The 17,471-nt window shown below is 42.5% G+C and overlaps 1 protein-coding gene across 1 annotated transcript in view; it reads right to left on the reverse strand.

Annotated features, from left to right (window-relative positions):
* Top3alpha (topoisomerase 3-alpha) overlaps positions 1-16,120 on the reverse strand; it is a 56,624-nt gene extending 40,504 nt beyond the window's left edge. The window contains 8 exon segments of the mRNA XM_077650345.1: positions 764-870; positions 4,906-5,086; positions 7,115-7,189; positions 7,288-7,394; positions 12,539-12,709; positions 13,526-13,669; positions 13,770-13,957; positions 15,567-16,120. Of these exon segments, the coding sequence (XP_077506471.1) occupies positions 764-870; positions 4,906-5,086; positions 7,115-7,189; positions 7,288-7,394; positions 12,539-12,709; positions 13,526-13,669; positions 13,770-13,957; positions 15,567-16,015 (1,422 nt within the window). The 5' untranslated portion in view covers positions 16,016-16,120.
* Between the last annotated feature and the right edge of the window lie 1,351 nt (positions 16,121-17,471).

Genomic DNA, 17,471 nt, shown 5'->3' on the forward strand with positions numbered 1-17,471 from the left:
ACGTCCACTCACTCGCACTCATACTCATGTCCGCTCCCACTCACAACCACTCACTCACACTCACAACTGTGAGTGTGAGTGAGGCGACATGAATGCACGCATGAGCGAGTGCTCCAAATTATACCTGTGAAAAATCAAAACGAACCCACCATGGTGGCTCAGTGATTAGGGTGCTTGGCTACTGAGCCAGAGTACCCGGGTTCAAACCCGGCCGTGGCGGCCGCCTTTTGGTGGAGGCGAAACGCAAAGGCGTCCATGTGCTATGCAATGTCAGTGCACGTTAAAGATTCCGAGAGGGTCGAAATTATTCCGCAGCCCTCAGATATGGTGCCTCTCTCTCTCTTCTTTCACTCCCACCTTCCTTCCTTCCCTCGCGGCACACTTAGGTGTCCACCGAGAAGCGAGACAGTTACCGTGGCTTTCATTTCCTCATAACCAATCATTTTGGGCCTGCCACTCCAGACCTCTTGACCGCTGATACCAATCAGCTTTCACTGATTATTGCGCTAAGCCAGTAAGCTTGATCCAATAATTATTTTCTAAATACAATGTGCTCTTGTGCACATTTATGACAAGGGTTGCACAGAAGGATCCTCCCTTCTGTGCAACCACAAGACATGCTGCACACCCTTTACTATGTTTCACCAACTAGTCAAAACCACTACTACAGTGAAGTGCCCTTGCCCGATGTTCGGTGTGAGCATGAAAAATGAATTATGGCTTAAGAAGAGCCAGGAAAAATAACAGCATGTAGGCTTCTCACCTCCAGGTGGGAAGCACCCTTAACGGGATGGATCGGAGGATGGGCCTGGTCTGTTTTATTACCCTGACGTGGAGTCAGACCATCTTGCAAAAGGCGGGACGCAAAACCTGTAAGAGGATGCTACATTTAACATGGCCGGGTACCGTCAATCTTGATTGACTGCTTTCATATACACCTGTCTCCCTTCCTCTTGGCCCCAAGGAAACCCAAATTTAAAAAAGACGCACTGAAACAAAAGCTTGGAAATGTAAGTTCTTGCTTCCTGTGCAGCATTGGTGACAACATTATCCTGACTAGATTAGTTCACATTAAGCACTTTCTTCTTACCTTAAGAATACAACAGTGTTTAGCTTGTCGTTAGCTACATTTATCCATTATATTTTGAGCATAAAACAAGAGCACATACTTCTTGAAAATGACCACTATTTTTTCAGTTACATTTTCATCATGAAGGCAACTAAGAACTTATATCAAGCACTTCAGTTAACAATGAACTTTAATGAAGAGATCTCATATCAAGCTGGGCTACACTGACCTTCCTTCCAAAACATTTTAACGTCTCACTGTTCAAGGTGCACATGCACACAAGCACAAGCATATGCACGCACACAAACACACACAAAACTTTTTTATATGAGCAAAGAAAATAGCATGGTTATGTTATCGCCACGTTAACGACCAGTAAGAACACACTGATAAAAGAAGGCACCTATTGACATGTATAAACGCGACCACAAATATAACATGAAGTGGGAGTATTAAGACCTCACGAAACTGAAAAAAATAAAATAATAGTATGATTATAACGTGATAGAAGGGTGATTGTGCGGGCTAGTGGGTAATCACATGAGGTTCCATAGTGCAAAGAGCAGGAAAAAGACAGAACACGTGCGCTAACTTCCACTGAATGCTTTATTAGCGCTTAGAGGGTTTATGAAGGCACAATCAAGAGCAGGGGGTCCACATGAATGGTTATCAGGATGAGAATGTGAAATCATACATCTTGAAAGCAACAAACAAAACTAAACCAGTTGCAACCAAAAGAAAACCTAAAAACATGTAAGCGCATTTCACAAGTTGCCACACTGCCCTGTATCCAAGAAGGCAATGTCCTTTGTTGATAGTGATAGAGATGGATGGCGTACACAATTTTCAATCCCAACTTTTCCCATCACAAAGGTTTCAATTATCTCTCTTGTTCTTTTATCTCAATTTTTCCCTATCACTAGGCATTCCTTGAAAGTAGGCTTGCACTTATGAAACGGCAATGACTTTCCAAATGTCTGGACCCCCCATCCCTAACATTCCTGTTGTGCTCGCCTAAGCATTCGTTTAGGCAACGACCTGTTTGGCCAAAGTAAGACTTGCTACACGAAAGCGCTATCTTATACACAATGTTGTCAGTGCTCAGTACAAACGGGTTCTGGTGCCTAATTGAACAATGATTATGATGAGTGCTGTCAGGGCTGGTGGCCTTACACATGCGGGAGAATTTCTCAGGTGCAGACATGCAATCCTTCACTCCCACTTTTTGGCCAATCTTTCTGAGAGCGTGCGAGACCTTATGGATATACGGCATTACAACTCTTTTGTTACCACCCTCGTGTTCAGCTGTACTTTTTGTGTCCTTGCCTTGCCTGTGCAGGCCCTCTGCAACCGTGATTACTAAGTGCCTAGGATAACCAGCTGCCAGAAGGCGATCTACCTGTTGATCAGGTCGATCAGTAAACAAGTTGACCACCTTCTGGCAGCTGGGTATCCTAGGCACTTAGTAATCGCAGTTGCAGAGGGCCTGCACAGGCAAGGCAAGGACACAAAAAGTACAGCTGAACACAAGGGTGGTAACAAAAGAGTGGTAATGCCGTATATCCATAAGGTCTCGCACGCTCTCAGAAAGATTGGCCAAAAGTGGGAGTGAAGGTTTGCATGTCTGCACCTGAGGAATTCTCCCGCATGTGTAAGGCCACCAGCCCTGACAGCACTCATCAGAATCATTGTTCAATTAGGCACCAGAACCCGTTTGTGCCGAGCACTGACAACATCGTGTATAAGATAGCGCTTTCGTGCAGCAATTCTTACTTTGCCCAAACGGTTGTTGCCTAAACGAACGCTTAGGCGAGCACAACAGGAACATTAGGGATGGGGGTCCAGACATTTGGAACGTCATTGCCGTTTTCATAAGTGAAAACCTAGCTTCAAGGAATGCCTAGTGATAGGGAAAAATGGAGATAAAAGAACAAGAGAGATAATTGAAGCCTTTGCGATGGAAAAAGTTGGGATTGAAAATTGTGTACCCAGTCCATCCTTATCACTATCAACAAAGGCCATTGCCTTCTTGGATACAGGGCACTGTGCAAACTTGTGAAATGTGCTTACAAGTTTCTAGGCTTTCTTTTGGTTGCAACTAGTTTAGTTTTGTAGTTTTGTTTCTTGCTTTCGAGATGTCTGATTTTACATCCTCAGCCTGATAACCCTTCATGTGGTGCCCCCTGCTCTTGATTGTGCCTTTATAAGCCCTCTAAGCGCCAATAAACCTTCAGTGGAAGTTAGTGCTTGTGTTCTGTCTTGTCCCTGCCCTTTGCGCTACGGAACCTCATGTCATATAACCCGATCCCAGCCTTTCCAAGCCAACTACAGCTAAGAGCTCACAAAAAAACAGAGATGGCACACAAAAATACCGAAGAAACAGATACGTCGATATTATACGAGAGCCAACATTTCAGAAATGTGCACGAAATCATCAAACGCAGCAAAGCTTTCACGGAATTAATGCATGCCGCATTCTTTCCACATTCATAGCCACCCTCTCTATTATCAAGAGCACATTCAGGTTAGTTTACACTACTTTTGCATTATTTTCAGATGCACTCTACGTACAAATACAAGTTCTAGTTGTCTCTTTCAAAACATGCAGAAAACCTTTTAAAGCCTGAAGGATCACATATAGTGCAGCATCCTAATTTTGTGTGCTATAAGTAATACACTGAAATGTGTCAACATCCTCTCTTCTTTAAGAGGCACGGACATCAAATTTTGGTTGTGTTTTTGTATTTTCAATGTTATGTATGTGGTTAGTAAACATAAATTGCCACAAGGAATTCGCCTCCACCTAGTAAATAATTTATCATTGAATTTATTCTCTTATGCTGTTTCAATTTTGGTTCTAACAGCCGTGAGGTGCCTGACATGTAATTGGACACAAGTCACAAGTCGTAAACAAAAACACGGTATTGAAGTCGCTTGCTTATTTGCTCTTATTTTGGCCCTTGCGGCTCACCAAACCTAAATGTTGGAGTGAATAAATGACAAAGTGGTGTATACATCACAGACTTTTCATGACTCATGTGACCTCAAGTCCCCTTAAGTCAGAGCCACCGTTCAGCTGTTGAAACTGAAACAGCACTAGAGGATATTTAATTATAAATTACTTACTGGGCGTAGGTGAATTCCATATGGCGATTATATAATGTCTTAGGAACAATTCAAAAGAAGAAAACATGCAACTAAATATGTGGTGTCTGTACTCCTTCAATAGGGCCCTGAAACACCTCTCCATTGATCATCAGAAATGCCGAGAAATGCCTCTGTTGGCCATGAGAAAAACATTTTTTCTAAACATGCAACAAGAGTTGAGAAATTAAATGTGCCATATTTAGCTTTTACAGTTTCCTCCAGCTCAACTTCCTTCATCTATGTCCTGTTGCCTTCCAAATGCAAGAATGAAGCCCTTTACTGGTAGGCAGGGCCTCACTGGCACGGCTGATGACCATAGTAATGCTGCAGCTAGGCACCAAGCTAGTACTCAAGTCACTATCTTGGGGCCCAACAGCTGAGCGCAGGAGCATGGGCAATGACTTCACATTGCAGGCCGCTTTATGATAGCATAAATCAGAAAATCCAAGAAAAGAAATGAAGAAATCTTACATTGCATGCCATCTGTTCTACCTGACAATGTGTTACCTTGCCTGCTCAAGGGTTGGACTCTGGCCCTTTAAAAGCACACTTCAAGGGTTGCTGACTAGGTCAGAGTTTAAAAATTCGTTTAAGTTGCCTGGACAGTGGAACAATGATGCCAGGGGACTGGCACTGCATGAAGAGAGCAAGAGGGTAAAAAGCGGTGTGACAGCCAAACAGGAGCGTACCTCCCCAACGTGGGTCCTGAGTTTGGGCTTCAACAAGTGGCCTTAGGTTGAGGTCAGGTGGAAACTTCGTGGTCTCTGTACGTGGGTAACTTATGAAGCCATCTGTGTACAGCTTTTCAGCTATTTGCATAGTGTCCTTGGCCGTTATACGGAGCTTTCTGGATGCCAGCTTCTCCAGCTCCTGTAACAGTTGTCAAGGTTGCAAAATTAAATGTTGTGGCCAATACAAAGGATAAGAAATGTAGAAAATAAAGCAATCATTCATCCATGTGAAGCACTAGGACATAAAATCAGAATGGCATTACTTTCCTGGCCAGAGAATTCTTGAATGATTGCATGTTAAGAGTTCCAAATAAAAAGTAAAAAAAAAAGTTTTCTTCTATGAAAGCGTGCATTACGTAGCTAACCAATAAAAATTATGCTAAGCAGCTGAAAAGCAGATGTTACGCGAGCACAACAGAATATTTTTGGGTCATAAACCACATTAGCACATAATGAGTATAATGAGCAAGGTAAGGTGCTGAAATTACGGCAAAGAAATATTATGGCCTCGTAATACAACCAGAACTACAGTGACAATGCAACCAGTTTGCCCTAGTTTACAAAGAATGCTTAGCTATCCAAATAGTGCATGCAAATTTAACGTTTTTAAACAGTTTTCAGATACACAGGCAAAGCATTACATAGATATGGGAGCAATTCTGCAGAAGATGATTTGCAGTGTCCCTTGGCATCACTTTGACATGAATCATCAAATAACAGGCACAAACACAGCTGCCCATCCTCACAGAAGCAAAGCGGAACTGCAGCCCTATAGCCAGCTGTGCCAGTTGTTCGTCATCATCATCACCAGCCCGGTTAAGGCACACTGCGGGAAAAAGGCCTCTTTTGTTAGCCGCAAATAAGCCCTATCTTGCACCAGCAGTGGCCTTCCTTTCCTCGCAGATATCCTAGTCTCATCTACCCACTTCACTATCTGCCGTCCCCTGTTACGTTTTCCTTCTCTTGAAATCCACTCTACCCTAACATACATCAAGGAACAATGAAGACGATCTGAAGTTGGCCTGTGTCGATAGGGCACTCCGTTCTAACCACAAAGAGACCAATGTCGCCAAAAATGGACCTTTTATAAGCTAGAAAAGACCAATAAACGAAGGTGTAGGTCTGATTGGGTTTCCCAGGTAGAATTTTCCACTCAGAAGTGGGAGGGGAATAATCTCTGCCCCCATTGCCTTCATTCTTTTATCTGTCCATGCTAGTACACTGCTGTTCATAACCGGAGAGTGCCTACCAAATGCACAGGAACCTATTCACATTCTTCATTTCTTCCTCACAGTCAAGATCTGTGGTCACTACTTGGCCTTGACAGATGCACTCTTTTTTAAGTTCCAATACCACACCACCCATCATAAGCTTTTGTCACCTACCCGGATTATTAAACCAATTACTTTAGTTAGATTCATATTTATTTTTAGGCCTACAGTTTTACTTTTCATGTTTAAGTCCACGATGATCAGCTACAATTCCTCCCCTGAGTTACTTAGCAAGGCAATGTCATCAGCTAATTGGAGGCTGCTAAGGTGTTCTCCACCAGCTCTTATACCTAGCTCTTTCCAATCTGACCCTCTCAATAACTCTCATAAACATGCAGAGAATAACACCAGAGAAGTTGTGTTGCCTTGCCTGATACCCTTCCTGACTGGTATTCTGTCACTTTTACAGTAGAAGGCTACAGTTACTATGCAGTCCCTGTAGATATTTTTCATCGCATTTATATGCCCATCTTCCCCACCTTGGTTATGAGATGCCTGTATGACTGCCTATGTTTCAAATGAATCAAAAGCTTTGTCGTAAACTTTAAAGGCTGTGTATACGAGCTGGTTGCAGTTATATATTGCACGTTTCCCTGTAACTTGATTGATGGTATGAATTTGGTCTGTTCTTGAGTACCCTATATAAAAACCAGCTTAAACCCTTAACTGATTTATGTCTAATCCTGTTGCTTTGATTCTATAAATGATTACGTTAGTATATACCTGATAAGCAAAGGCCAGTAAGCTAATCCGTCTGTAATTTTTCAAATCTTTGACTTCTTTTCATGGATAAATAGTATGTTTGCATTGGGTTGTATGTTAGCCAGTTGGTGCAGGCTGACAAAAAGAAAATTAATGGAAATATGAAATAAGCAACCTCAAATCAGTGCACTTACAACAGTGTCCATAGGCTGCGGTCGCCATTTTGACTTTGGCTTACTCCTGACTTCAACCACTCGTGCTTGGGGAGGCTGCAGAGCCACAAAACATTTTTTTTTATTTCTGGCACACCTTTCATCTTGTACAGTACTAAAGAAATGCACAAGAAATACAATGCGCTTCTACTTACGTTTCCATGGACACACCGCTAATACAGTACAGAACAGACATGCTTGTCAAACAATCTGTGCCGCTTCCAAGAAAACTCAGCTTTTATGCTGTCCTTTGTGTGGCTCACTGCATGAGAAAAAGAAAAAAGAAACTGAATGGCCAGCAAGCAGAACTTGCTCAAAACGAATTATTGGGCTGGTTGGTGTTTCAGGCTTTTAATTCCACAGCGCAAAAAAATGGACAAAGATGACAGAGGAACACCACAAAGTGCTGACTACAACCAAGCTTACTGCCATGCGCTGCTCCTACATATATACAGTGCACCTAGGTGTGCACTGCCATGATTGTGAGCAACGCAAGGAACACGGGCCACTGTTAGCAAGAACCTATATTCTTCATAGGTACGCAGACAGATACGGCAGAGAGATAGCTGAGGCTGCGGAGATTGCGAAAAAGGCTGAAAATGTGTCAGTACACCATCGTTGTTTTTAAGTGAAAAAGAGCTTACATTTTCTTAGGATTGCAACGTGAGAGCTGACTTAGAAGGTCTTGGTTTGTTGTACTCAGCATCATCTCACTATCTCTGTAATTTTGTTTTTTTGTGAGTCTTATGCATGTGCCACGTGTGGGTTGGTGCCGTAGCTGGAGCCGGAGTCACTTTTTATTTGTGTTTCTCTTGTTTTGGGTGCACGCTGAACTGTATATATGTAGGTGCAGCGCATGGTAATAAACTTGGTTGTAGTCAGCACTTTGTGGTGTCCCTCTGTCATCCTTCTCCATTTTTTGCGCTGTGGAATTAGAAGCAGCAAGCAGATTTTTTAGAGCCAGTTTTTGCAAAAATAACAAGCTAGCATTTCACTGCTTTCAATGACCCAATCAATTTTTTTTTTACTGTTACATGTAGGGTAGAAGAATTGTCAATGCAAGATTGGAATGGCTCCAGAATTGTTCTAGCTTTATGAGGGGCTCGAATGGAATGGGAGTGAAATGATAACCAGCGCTCCAAAATTGCAATGGGAATGAAGTTTGATGCACTCGCACCACAAAGGAATGGAAACATAATGTTATCATATCTTAGCAGGAACCCTTTTAACACTGGCACAAACTTTACTTAGCATCAAGCATGTGCCTCAAAGCTCAAGCAATTATAAAGCTAGAACCATTCATTAGTATGCGAAAAACAAAAAATTATACAAAAAAAAGAAGCTCAATGCTTGAGCTGGCCTATTTATCTGCATGTGCAGGTGATCATTCAAGTCTTCTGTACGGCACTACATGATCAGCCAACCTCTTTTCACTCTTCGTAACATCCAGTACCTCTTGCCCATTTTATTCATTTAAAATACTATGCTAGGTACCACAGTATTTTTTATTAGATGTTAGTCGAAATGCAGGTAACACGGCAACACAGAAGGTTCCATTTATTATAAAGCTAGCAAGACATAGTTTGTGGAGAGGCATTTGGCTCTCTTAATGTTTAGGCCAAAGAAAACAAAAACGTGGACTAAGAAGATTCCCTGTCCTCTCCCTGTCCTTTTATTCCCGCTAGTCGCAGCTCAGGTGCTTCAGGTTCCGATGGCAGATGCTGCGGCTAGCAACATCTTTTCCTTCTATTGTTATTTCATTAATAAATAGCCACTAACAGCAACAACTAAGAAGAGAGGATGGTGCAGTCTGCTCGCCTCAGCCCCAACTCAATGCATCATCACTACAAAAAGTTTCAAACAGAAGCAATATACATTTTGCACAGGACGATACATGCCATATATGCCCAAATAATACTACTCCCAAATAATTTGAAAACAAAAATATAGAGACAACGAACAAATTGACAACAAGAGAGCAGGGGTGCAAACAGAACAGGAGGAACAGGTGGAGACAGGTACTTGTCAAGGGAATGCATCATCGTAACCTTTTGACCGCGGGGGCTTCAGGTTCACGCAGATTAGGGGGTAGCCCACCTCACCTTTTCAAAGAAGGATACAGTGGAGGGTGACTGACTCATCTCCCCTCACGCTAACCCCTTAAGTCAGCACAGCAGAAAGTGAAAACGCGGTCTGTGAATGAGAGTTTTTGGTTGGAAAAAACCTTCCTGTAAAACAGCATTCCTGCAATTTTGCAAGTTGTCCATTGCTTCGCCCTGCTGGTTCTGTACTCCTGTACACCCAGCTTTTGATCAATAAAATTTAAAGATGACACTCAAAATGCATGTAATTAAACTCCTTTAATGAGACTACTTGGTAGAAAGCTTTTAGTTAAAGGAGTACCAAATTTTTTGTTGCTCGTTTTGTGTCCTTCTTTGAAATGGCATGTAAGACATTACTAGACAGGGATCCCCATAAGGAATTTGAATAGTTTATATTTATTCTCTCACGCTGTTTCACTTTTGTTTTTGACAGCCTAACAGTGACTAAGATGTTAACTTTGAGCTTCAGTTGCCATGAGGTACAAAAAAACTGCAATATAATCGCTGCTTCATCGTTTTCATTCATTTCAACTTTAAAGGGGCTGCGAAACACCACTTGAACGGATGCCGGTTATGCTTCAGATGGATTCTTTGTCACACAGATGCTGACTCAAAAAGAATTACGAGAATCGATGCTTAGAAACGGGAGTTATTCAATGAAGAAATTTCAAAATACAAGCAAACCAAATGCTACCCTCAACTCGATTTTCGCGCAGCTTCCCATTCCCATTTCACTCTCTCAATGACGACACTTAGTGCGACCAATCAAAACAACCTATGTGAGCACGTGGCGGAAGTTTGCACTCCATGGTTGCCTGTTCTCTTTAGCTTGTTCATGCCAAGGCTGGCAGCGCCGTTTGCATGGTTACAACAACCATGTGAACACCCAGCTGACCCAGTGATGCTTCATCGTCACGTCGATGGCGCAGAAGGGAACACTGATCAGTGACGTTCCCTTACTTATGGATCCGAACTTGAGCGCGAGATATTGCGACGGTGTGACAGCCTGCGCAAGATATCAGACACATCTAGCATAGCGCGTACCGCTACTGCTTACCGTCAACCATTGCCCGTCACTCCTAGCGCGCTGGTTGGTCACGGCGAGCAAGGAGCGCGCGCTGTTGACGGGAACGTGGCGCCACCTGGCGCCGCCGCCCGGTGATCCTCCATAAGCTGACGATGCGCACTCCCTGCTAAATGTGAAATGAACGCATCCTTCCTTGGGATCGAAACGAACGCTTATAGAGTTCAATGGCTCGATCAGATCGATTCCGCTAAGCCACTCTCAGATACGTAGAGAGTAGCCATAAGTGTTGAATGCTAGGTCGTAGGATGTTTACAGAGAGGCGCAAAGTCCTTCGATGCAAAAAAGTAGCCAGAGCCTCTGGTGGTGAATTTTTGTTTTACTTGCTTTACAGTGCTTTTATCTAGGGCAAACAAGTTGGTTTTGTTAATGTAATATAAAACACAAAAACTTGACAAAATGTATCTCTAGTTATTATCACAATTTGCAGTATATTTACTCTTTGTCCAATCATCAAGCTCCCACTAAGTGATGTCATATCCGCTGCTAAAACCGCCACTGTATGGTGACACCGTCAGCGCCACGAATTTGTTTTGGGAGCTAATTAAAATATTAAAAACCGCAGTATACGTGATACGACCGATGGTAATAGCATCACTATAGCTCATTCTATGCAACCAACAGGAAAAACAATGCACTGAAAATGTGTTTCGGGGCCCCTTTAAGCTTGTTCTCAGAGCCCGAATGACAACAAATGGACAAGCAGTGATTACAGTGCATTTTTTATGCCTCACGTGACCTGAAGGCTAAATCGACGAAATAGTTACCATTAAGCTGTTGAAACCAAAACAGCATGAGAGCAGCAATTCAATTATTCAACATGGTGACATATTTTTAAGACTGACTTGTGCATCATAACAAAGAAAGAACACACAACCAAAATTTTGGTGTCTGTACCACATTAAGAATCATAGAAGAGAAATGCTTCTGCATTTAGATATTAGGTCAGCATATTAGATATTACATGCACTTAGATTAGACTCAACAAAATAAAACTGACTGAATGAGATAGCAACATAGCACAACGGGTGTTTAGTAACCTGGAGCCAAAGGCTACTGCTTTTTCGCTTTACTAGTACTAAAGTGCATTGGCAAGAATAAAAGTTAGGCCTTCCAAACATATGCCAATTTTGGTGTTCTGGAAAGTGCATTTTTGATGTAGCCTCTGCAACAGCTAAACTGCAGCACACTGCAAGTTCTACTATGGTATCACATTTGATGCCATTGGAGACTTCTGCATAAGTGAGTCTACAAGGGTAAAATAACACTATGTCTCAATAAATCAATAACACCAAGAACATCACAAAATACTATGCTACTTACAAGTTAGAGTGACACTTAGATTTTTTTCCAAATCACTTCTGCAGTTCTCAAGGGTTGCTAACAGCAGACTTCATTAGGTTTCTTGAATAATAATTATCAGCTGTCCTGAGTTTTTCCAATAACAAGACATTATCCAGAAAGTGGAAATCTGCTGGAATGAAATCAACAGAACTGAGCTGCTTCTTGCCATTCCAAGAGTGGGAACAGGCTTACATTTTCCAACTTCAGGAATCAAAAGGTGTGAAATTTCAAGAGTTTCACACAGTATTGAAAAGGAATTGACAGGTCCGCTCCCCAACCCTTAGCATATGTTGCAACCAAAAGAGTGAAAAAAGACTTTTGAGACATAAAGTTAAATCACTAACGTACTAGTGCTGTTTCTTAGTACTGGGGAGCTGCAAATGAATTTACTCTAATTTTCCTAGCACTTATTTTATAAAGTAAACAACTACAGCTAAACTTTCACTTGTATTGTCATCTGAATGCAGGCACAAAACATTTCTTTCAATGCCAATGACATTAACATCTTTCTGGTCAGCTAGGTACACACACCATCGCAAATTTAAGTAGGTGACAACTATCTTAAACTGGTTTGGTTTATGGGGGTTTAACGTCCCAAAACGACTCAGGCTATGAGGGACGCTGTAGTGGAGGGCTCCGGAAATTTCGACCACCTGGGGTTCTTTAACGTGCACTGACATCGCACAGCACACGGGCCTCTAGAATTTCACCTCCTTTGAAATTCGACCGCCACGGCCGGGATCGAACCCACGTCTTTCGGGCCAGCAGCCGAGCGCCATAACCACTCAGCCACCGCGGCGGCTACTATCTGAAAGTCATATTAAAAGTTAACCAATATAATAGAAACAATTTTAATTCACACATCATACAACTCACTTTCAATTTTCCAGAACGGCTCAGGGACAAAGTTGAGGATGGCCCGATACCTCTCCACCACAAATCCAAGAGTAGGAAACTGGCAGCTACCATAGCTGACCAAGCGATCACCTAACTCCTGTCGGAACTCTCGCTTGAGTCGGAGGGTTTGCAGTCGAGTAAATGCCGCACCTGGTACATGTGACCAACACACAGTCAATTGCAATAATGTCCTCAGAGTCACATACAACATTAAATGAAAAGAATGAGAATACAACAATTATAATAACCTAACAACCCTTTGATATGTCTGAATGCCACTTGATCATTTCTAATCATGTGTGTTCCAAGCTATGATAAAATACAATGGCTAGCTAGCAAGCAAAGATGCAGACAACATCCTCTGATAACATAACTGAAAATTTCTTAATAGTTACAGTCAGCTTTTCCTTTCAATTTTACAACCAACATTCTCCCTGAATTTTGAAACGAGCTCATGGCATGAGACTTTTACCTGAGAAGCGGTATAAAGCCAGTGTACAGGCGACAACACTTATGTAAAAACATTTAATACTGTGCCACTTGTGACCCTATGGGCCCAAGGGCATGCACACACTTCAGCCATGCGTCAATCATAGTTAGTCACCATGAATGAAAGCAATTTAGTTGTAACAGCACAAAATAAAGACTCTGCATTTATGTTCTCCTCATCTCAACTTCATCTCTTTTGCTCGGAGCAATGTTGAGATGTCAGTTGAACACAAGGGAAAAAGAAAAGTAAGAGGGAAGAGATTCAACTGTTTTGTTTTAGACAGTTGGCATGGGGGCTACTGGCTGATGCACATCACTCTGAAAGGCCGTGCCAGAACATGCAGCCATACATATTGCAGGAAACATTGCTTGCAAGTTTACTCGAGTTCCTCTAAATGATTCCACAGAAATATAGCAGTAGTTCCAAGACATAAGCATACCATGCAATCAAAAGAATGCAACAACAGAAGTGCTTGCCTATCCTGAGATCAAGCTCCCTGCGAACCTCAACAGCTGCATTAAGCCTTGGATCTGGATTGGTTAGGTTTGCAACAGCACGTGACACCGCTGCAGGGGTGATTTCAGAAAATCGGGCTCTGTACACTCGCACAGTTGGTTTCACTGCAATGCAACCAACGAGAAAAAGTTAAGAACAGAGCCAGAGCACAATCACTCCAGTACAATTACAGCTCTTCTTCAAGCCCAGAAACAAAGTTCTAACCTTTACGGCAGACGCGGATGATCTCGAAACCAATGTTCTCGCCTTCTCGATCACAATCTGTCCAGATGATAAGGGTGTCACAGTACCTAATTTCCCTCTCCAGTGTCTGTTTGATAAGTTCATATTTCTGGTCAGTGCATATCTCTGCAACAGGAGCATCAAAGAGCTCTGATGGATCACATGAATGCCTGAAATGGTAAAAGTAACATATGCAGTGAATAACTCGTAGCACTCTCTCAAAAGTAAGGAAAAATGAATTTTTATCATGCAGCAGAGTGCAGAAACAACACAGACTCTCAAAGCATCTAGAAAATGTTTGTTAATATTTAATACTTATGCTTGCAGATTCTGGCAAGGTTTATGAGCTAAACAAGAAAAGGAGAAGCTATCATTCCAAGCCACTATAATGATGTGTTACATACAATGAAAATGAATTAAAAATGAAAATGACATGCAATAAAAATAAAAATCATTACAGAGGTAGAAGCCAAAAATAGATGAAGGTATTTAAACTACCTATTAAATACTTCAAGCAATATTAGAAGCCTAACTGCCCCAAAAGCCTGCAGTCACAGCACTCACTGCGAGACACTTCGCTGGTCACCTTGTCAACTATATCAGTCTATATTGGCATCCTGATTGTTGAGTTATTTTGTTCCAAGTTTATGTGACACAGAGCTGCAGGCTTATACTTTCCACTGGCAGCAAAGTATTTTTCCTTTTACTCTCACTTTTACAAATTAAATGCACTGAACTACCATTCATTTGCACTTTTGATGATGTTGACAGTTGGCTTATTCAGTGAACCAGTAACAAGTAAACAAGAGACCCAGCAGTAGCTGATGCTTCTACTGTTGGCACTACACACCAAATATTCACCACCACTGCAGTTAAGGATCACATGTTATGCACTGGATCAAGCTGTTGCACATTAACAAATTCACTGCGTCGTATGTTACCGGTTGATCAGGTCATTTATTCATGCTGTGTGGCCATGAATACTAACTCATATGATGAGGCCATGGGACAGTTTATTGCAAGGTCCTCCTTTTTAGACCTTACAATGAAATATGACCAATGGAGTATATCTGTAATTTTGTTCTCAACTGTGTTCACTAAATTGTGTTTCATTTGTCCGTCATGATACCTTTGCCTCCAGGTAGACAAAGCCTGAAAGTTTAATAACTTAATAATTTATGAGGACCTGAAGTGAGGGTAACAAAATGTGTCAAACGTAACTGAGAAAAAGTGTGGCTGCTGTCAAAGTGCAATCACATATCTTTTTTGCATGCAGGGAGTAGATACTGCCTGCGTAGAAAAAGCACTGAATGCATTACAGAGGCAGAGGAAAACACAATCAAACGTGTACAAACGCATACTTGTAAGTGATGTTGCAAACTATTTTCATAATAAAAGCAAGTTTAGGAAGTAAAAACAGCAAGCAAACCTAAAGGTGTGAACTGGGAGAAGAGGTGCGTAACAAACACCGGTTTTGTTAATGTAGTTAGTTATCGTTCAGTGACAGTCGTCTCTCTCCCAGATCCTTAATGACAGCTAACACATAACATGTCTTGCAAGCGCTGTCACCTAAATTTGCGAATGCTAAGATGCTGAAGTACTGTGAAACGGCAACCTTTTCGCGGTTAATCACCTACTTCTGTTCTGCCCAACATCAAATTATTTCACTGGAAAAATGCTAGAATATACGGCATAGGCCTTTTTATTATTTCACATCAACAACCGCGAAGGTTTTACATCAGAATTGAAATAGCAACCAGACAGTCAAAACTAACCCACCATTTTCTGTAGTCGTTCACAAAATCCAAGTTTAAGAGATGTCCCGACACAGACGTCATGATCATTCTACAAGTGCTGTTCGATATTCTGTAATCGAACTCATAGATCTTGTTGAAGTTCGACAGTCCTTCGCGCCGATTGTACCGTCCTTGTGACAAGAGTTCAGCGATATTCTTGGCGGCATCATTTTTCTCGGCTACGTTTAAAACGCGCATTTTTGGGTCAGGATTCTTGGAACAGTTTGTTCTACGAGTTAAAATTAGGCCATAGCTGTAATGAGCCGCGGCATCGACATAAATTGAAATTCGGCGCCGCAAGCAACTGCGCAGACATGTCAACATCAATGCACTGCATGAACCACGAACCGACGGCGCCGACAGGATATTCACTAAAATGCACCGATCACCAAACGAACACGCGCGCGATGCGCCACGACATGGCCAACACATAGAGTTTCTAATAGTAAGAAACTCTATAGACCGACATGGCCACGACGCACCGCGAAGTAATTCCTGTGGAAATGATTTGTTATTTTTGTAACTCGATTATTGAGATCTCCAGCAGTCTAGCCACCCTATCTCCAGGAAGGGCAGTTTACATGTAATGCCTGGGAAAAGGAGAGGCGAACAATGGGAGACAGCCGTCGGGGCTAGTACGGCCTTTCGCCGCCACGCGCCGCCACCGGAGTAGGACGTCCGTCGCATCACCGTCGCTCATAGAAACGCAGACCGTTCGCAGCTGTTCTGTCATTGACTTTTCGACAGCGTTCATGTTGTTTCAAGTACAATCAAAACTTTTTTAAAAGGGAGCTCAGAAGCTCTTGTTGCTAAGGGTAACCGGCCCATTTCAGTCGTGTCGTTTGCGGCTATTGCTATGCAATGCGCTCGCGCGTCGTCTGCTGCGCTGATATGAATACAATTCGTGAAAAATTGTTCTGTCACCTTTAGGTTGCTTGTCTGAGGGTCGTTATTTGAAAGCAGTGTTTGGCAGCAGCTAATACTGAAACCTTGGGCGCTGAAAAAGCTATGTTGCGTGCTGTTTACTCATGTAACAGACTACGCAAGCCGGAAGGGAATGCGCTAAGTAGCACGTAAAGCCGTTAGACTGCTTCCAAAGCGATACCTGATCCCGCGTTTCCTTCGTGAAGTTTTTGAGAGTTACCATTGTCGCCACCGAAGCCACAGTTGGCGCCAGAAAATGTGGAGCTGTGCCATGTGGTATCATCATTTGATCGGCCACGCACTTTCCTGCAGCACTGTTTCTCGAGTCGCAGTGTTGACGCTCAACTGTCAGCGGTAAGCGCGAAAAATGCGCCCTGTTGTCAGTGCAATCAGTTATGTGACGTGGCGCTGCACGCCTGCCTGAAGATAGCACTGCGCGGACTACCTCAGCGCAACGGGTCTTCAATCCTCCTTTTAACTTTCTATCTCCCGCATTCCTTCCCCTTTTTCAACTTATGCCTCATGGAAAACTTTTCGAATAAAAAAAAGATGTAGGGGTTCATGTATTAAATAACGGTGCGTTGTGACTCAAAACTTACTCCAAATCGAAAAAAAAACGTTTATTGTGGTGTCCAACTCCCATATGGCAGGTTCGCATACTTTCGCGTTTCACAGTTTCGCGTACTTTCGCGAAAGGGGCTTTTTTGCAAAATGTTTAACTACATCATGCTTGTCAGTAACATTGAATGCGTAGTTGCAGAGGAGCGCCCTCAGGAAATGAACCGGTTCATGAGCTTAATTAAGTCTGTGCTCGTTGCTGCCATCGCTTGCACTTAGCAACTCTGAGGCACAAAGAGCTGGGACAGCGTGCTGTACTAATGTAGCGAGAGGCTTTAGCAAGGTATGATCTTCCTGCAGGGCGCGATCAGCAAAAGCTCTTATTGTGTCGGTACGAAGAGAAGTT

Source organism: Amblyomma americanum, chromosome 1 (assembly GCF_052857255.1).
Source record: "Amblyomma americanum isolate KBUSLIRL-KWMA chromosome 1, ASM5285725v1, whole genome shotgun sequence".
Lineage (NCBI taxonomy): Eukaryota > Metazoa > Arthropoda > Arachnida > Ixodida > Ixodidae > Amblyomma > Amblyomma americanum.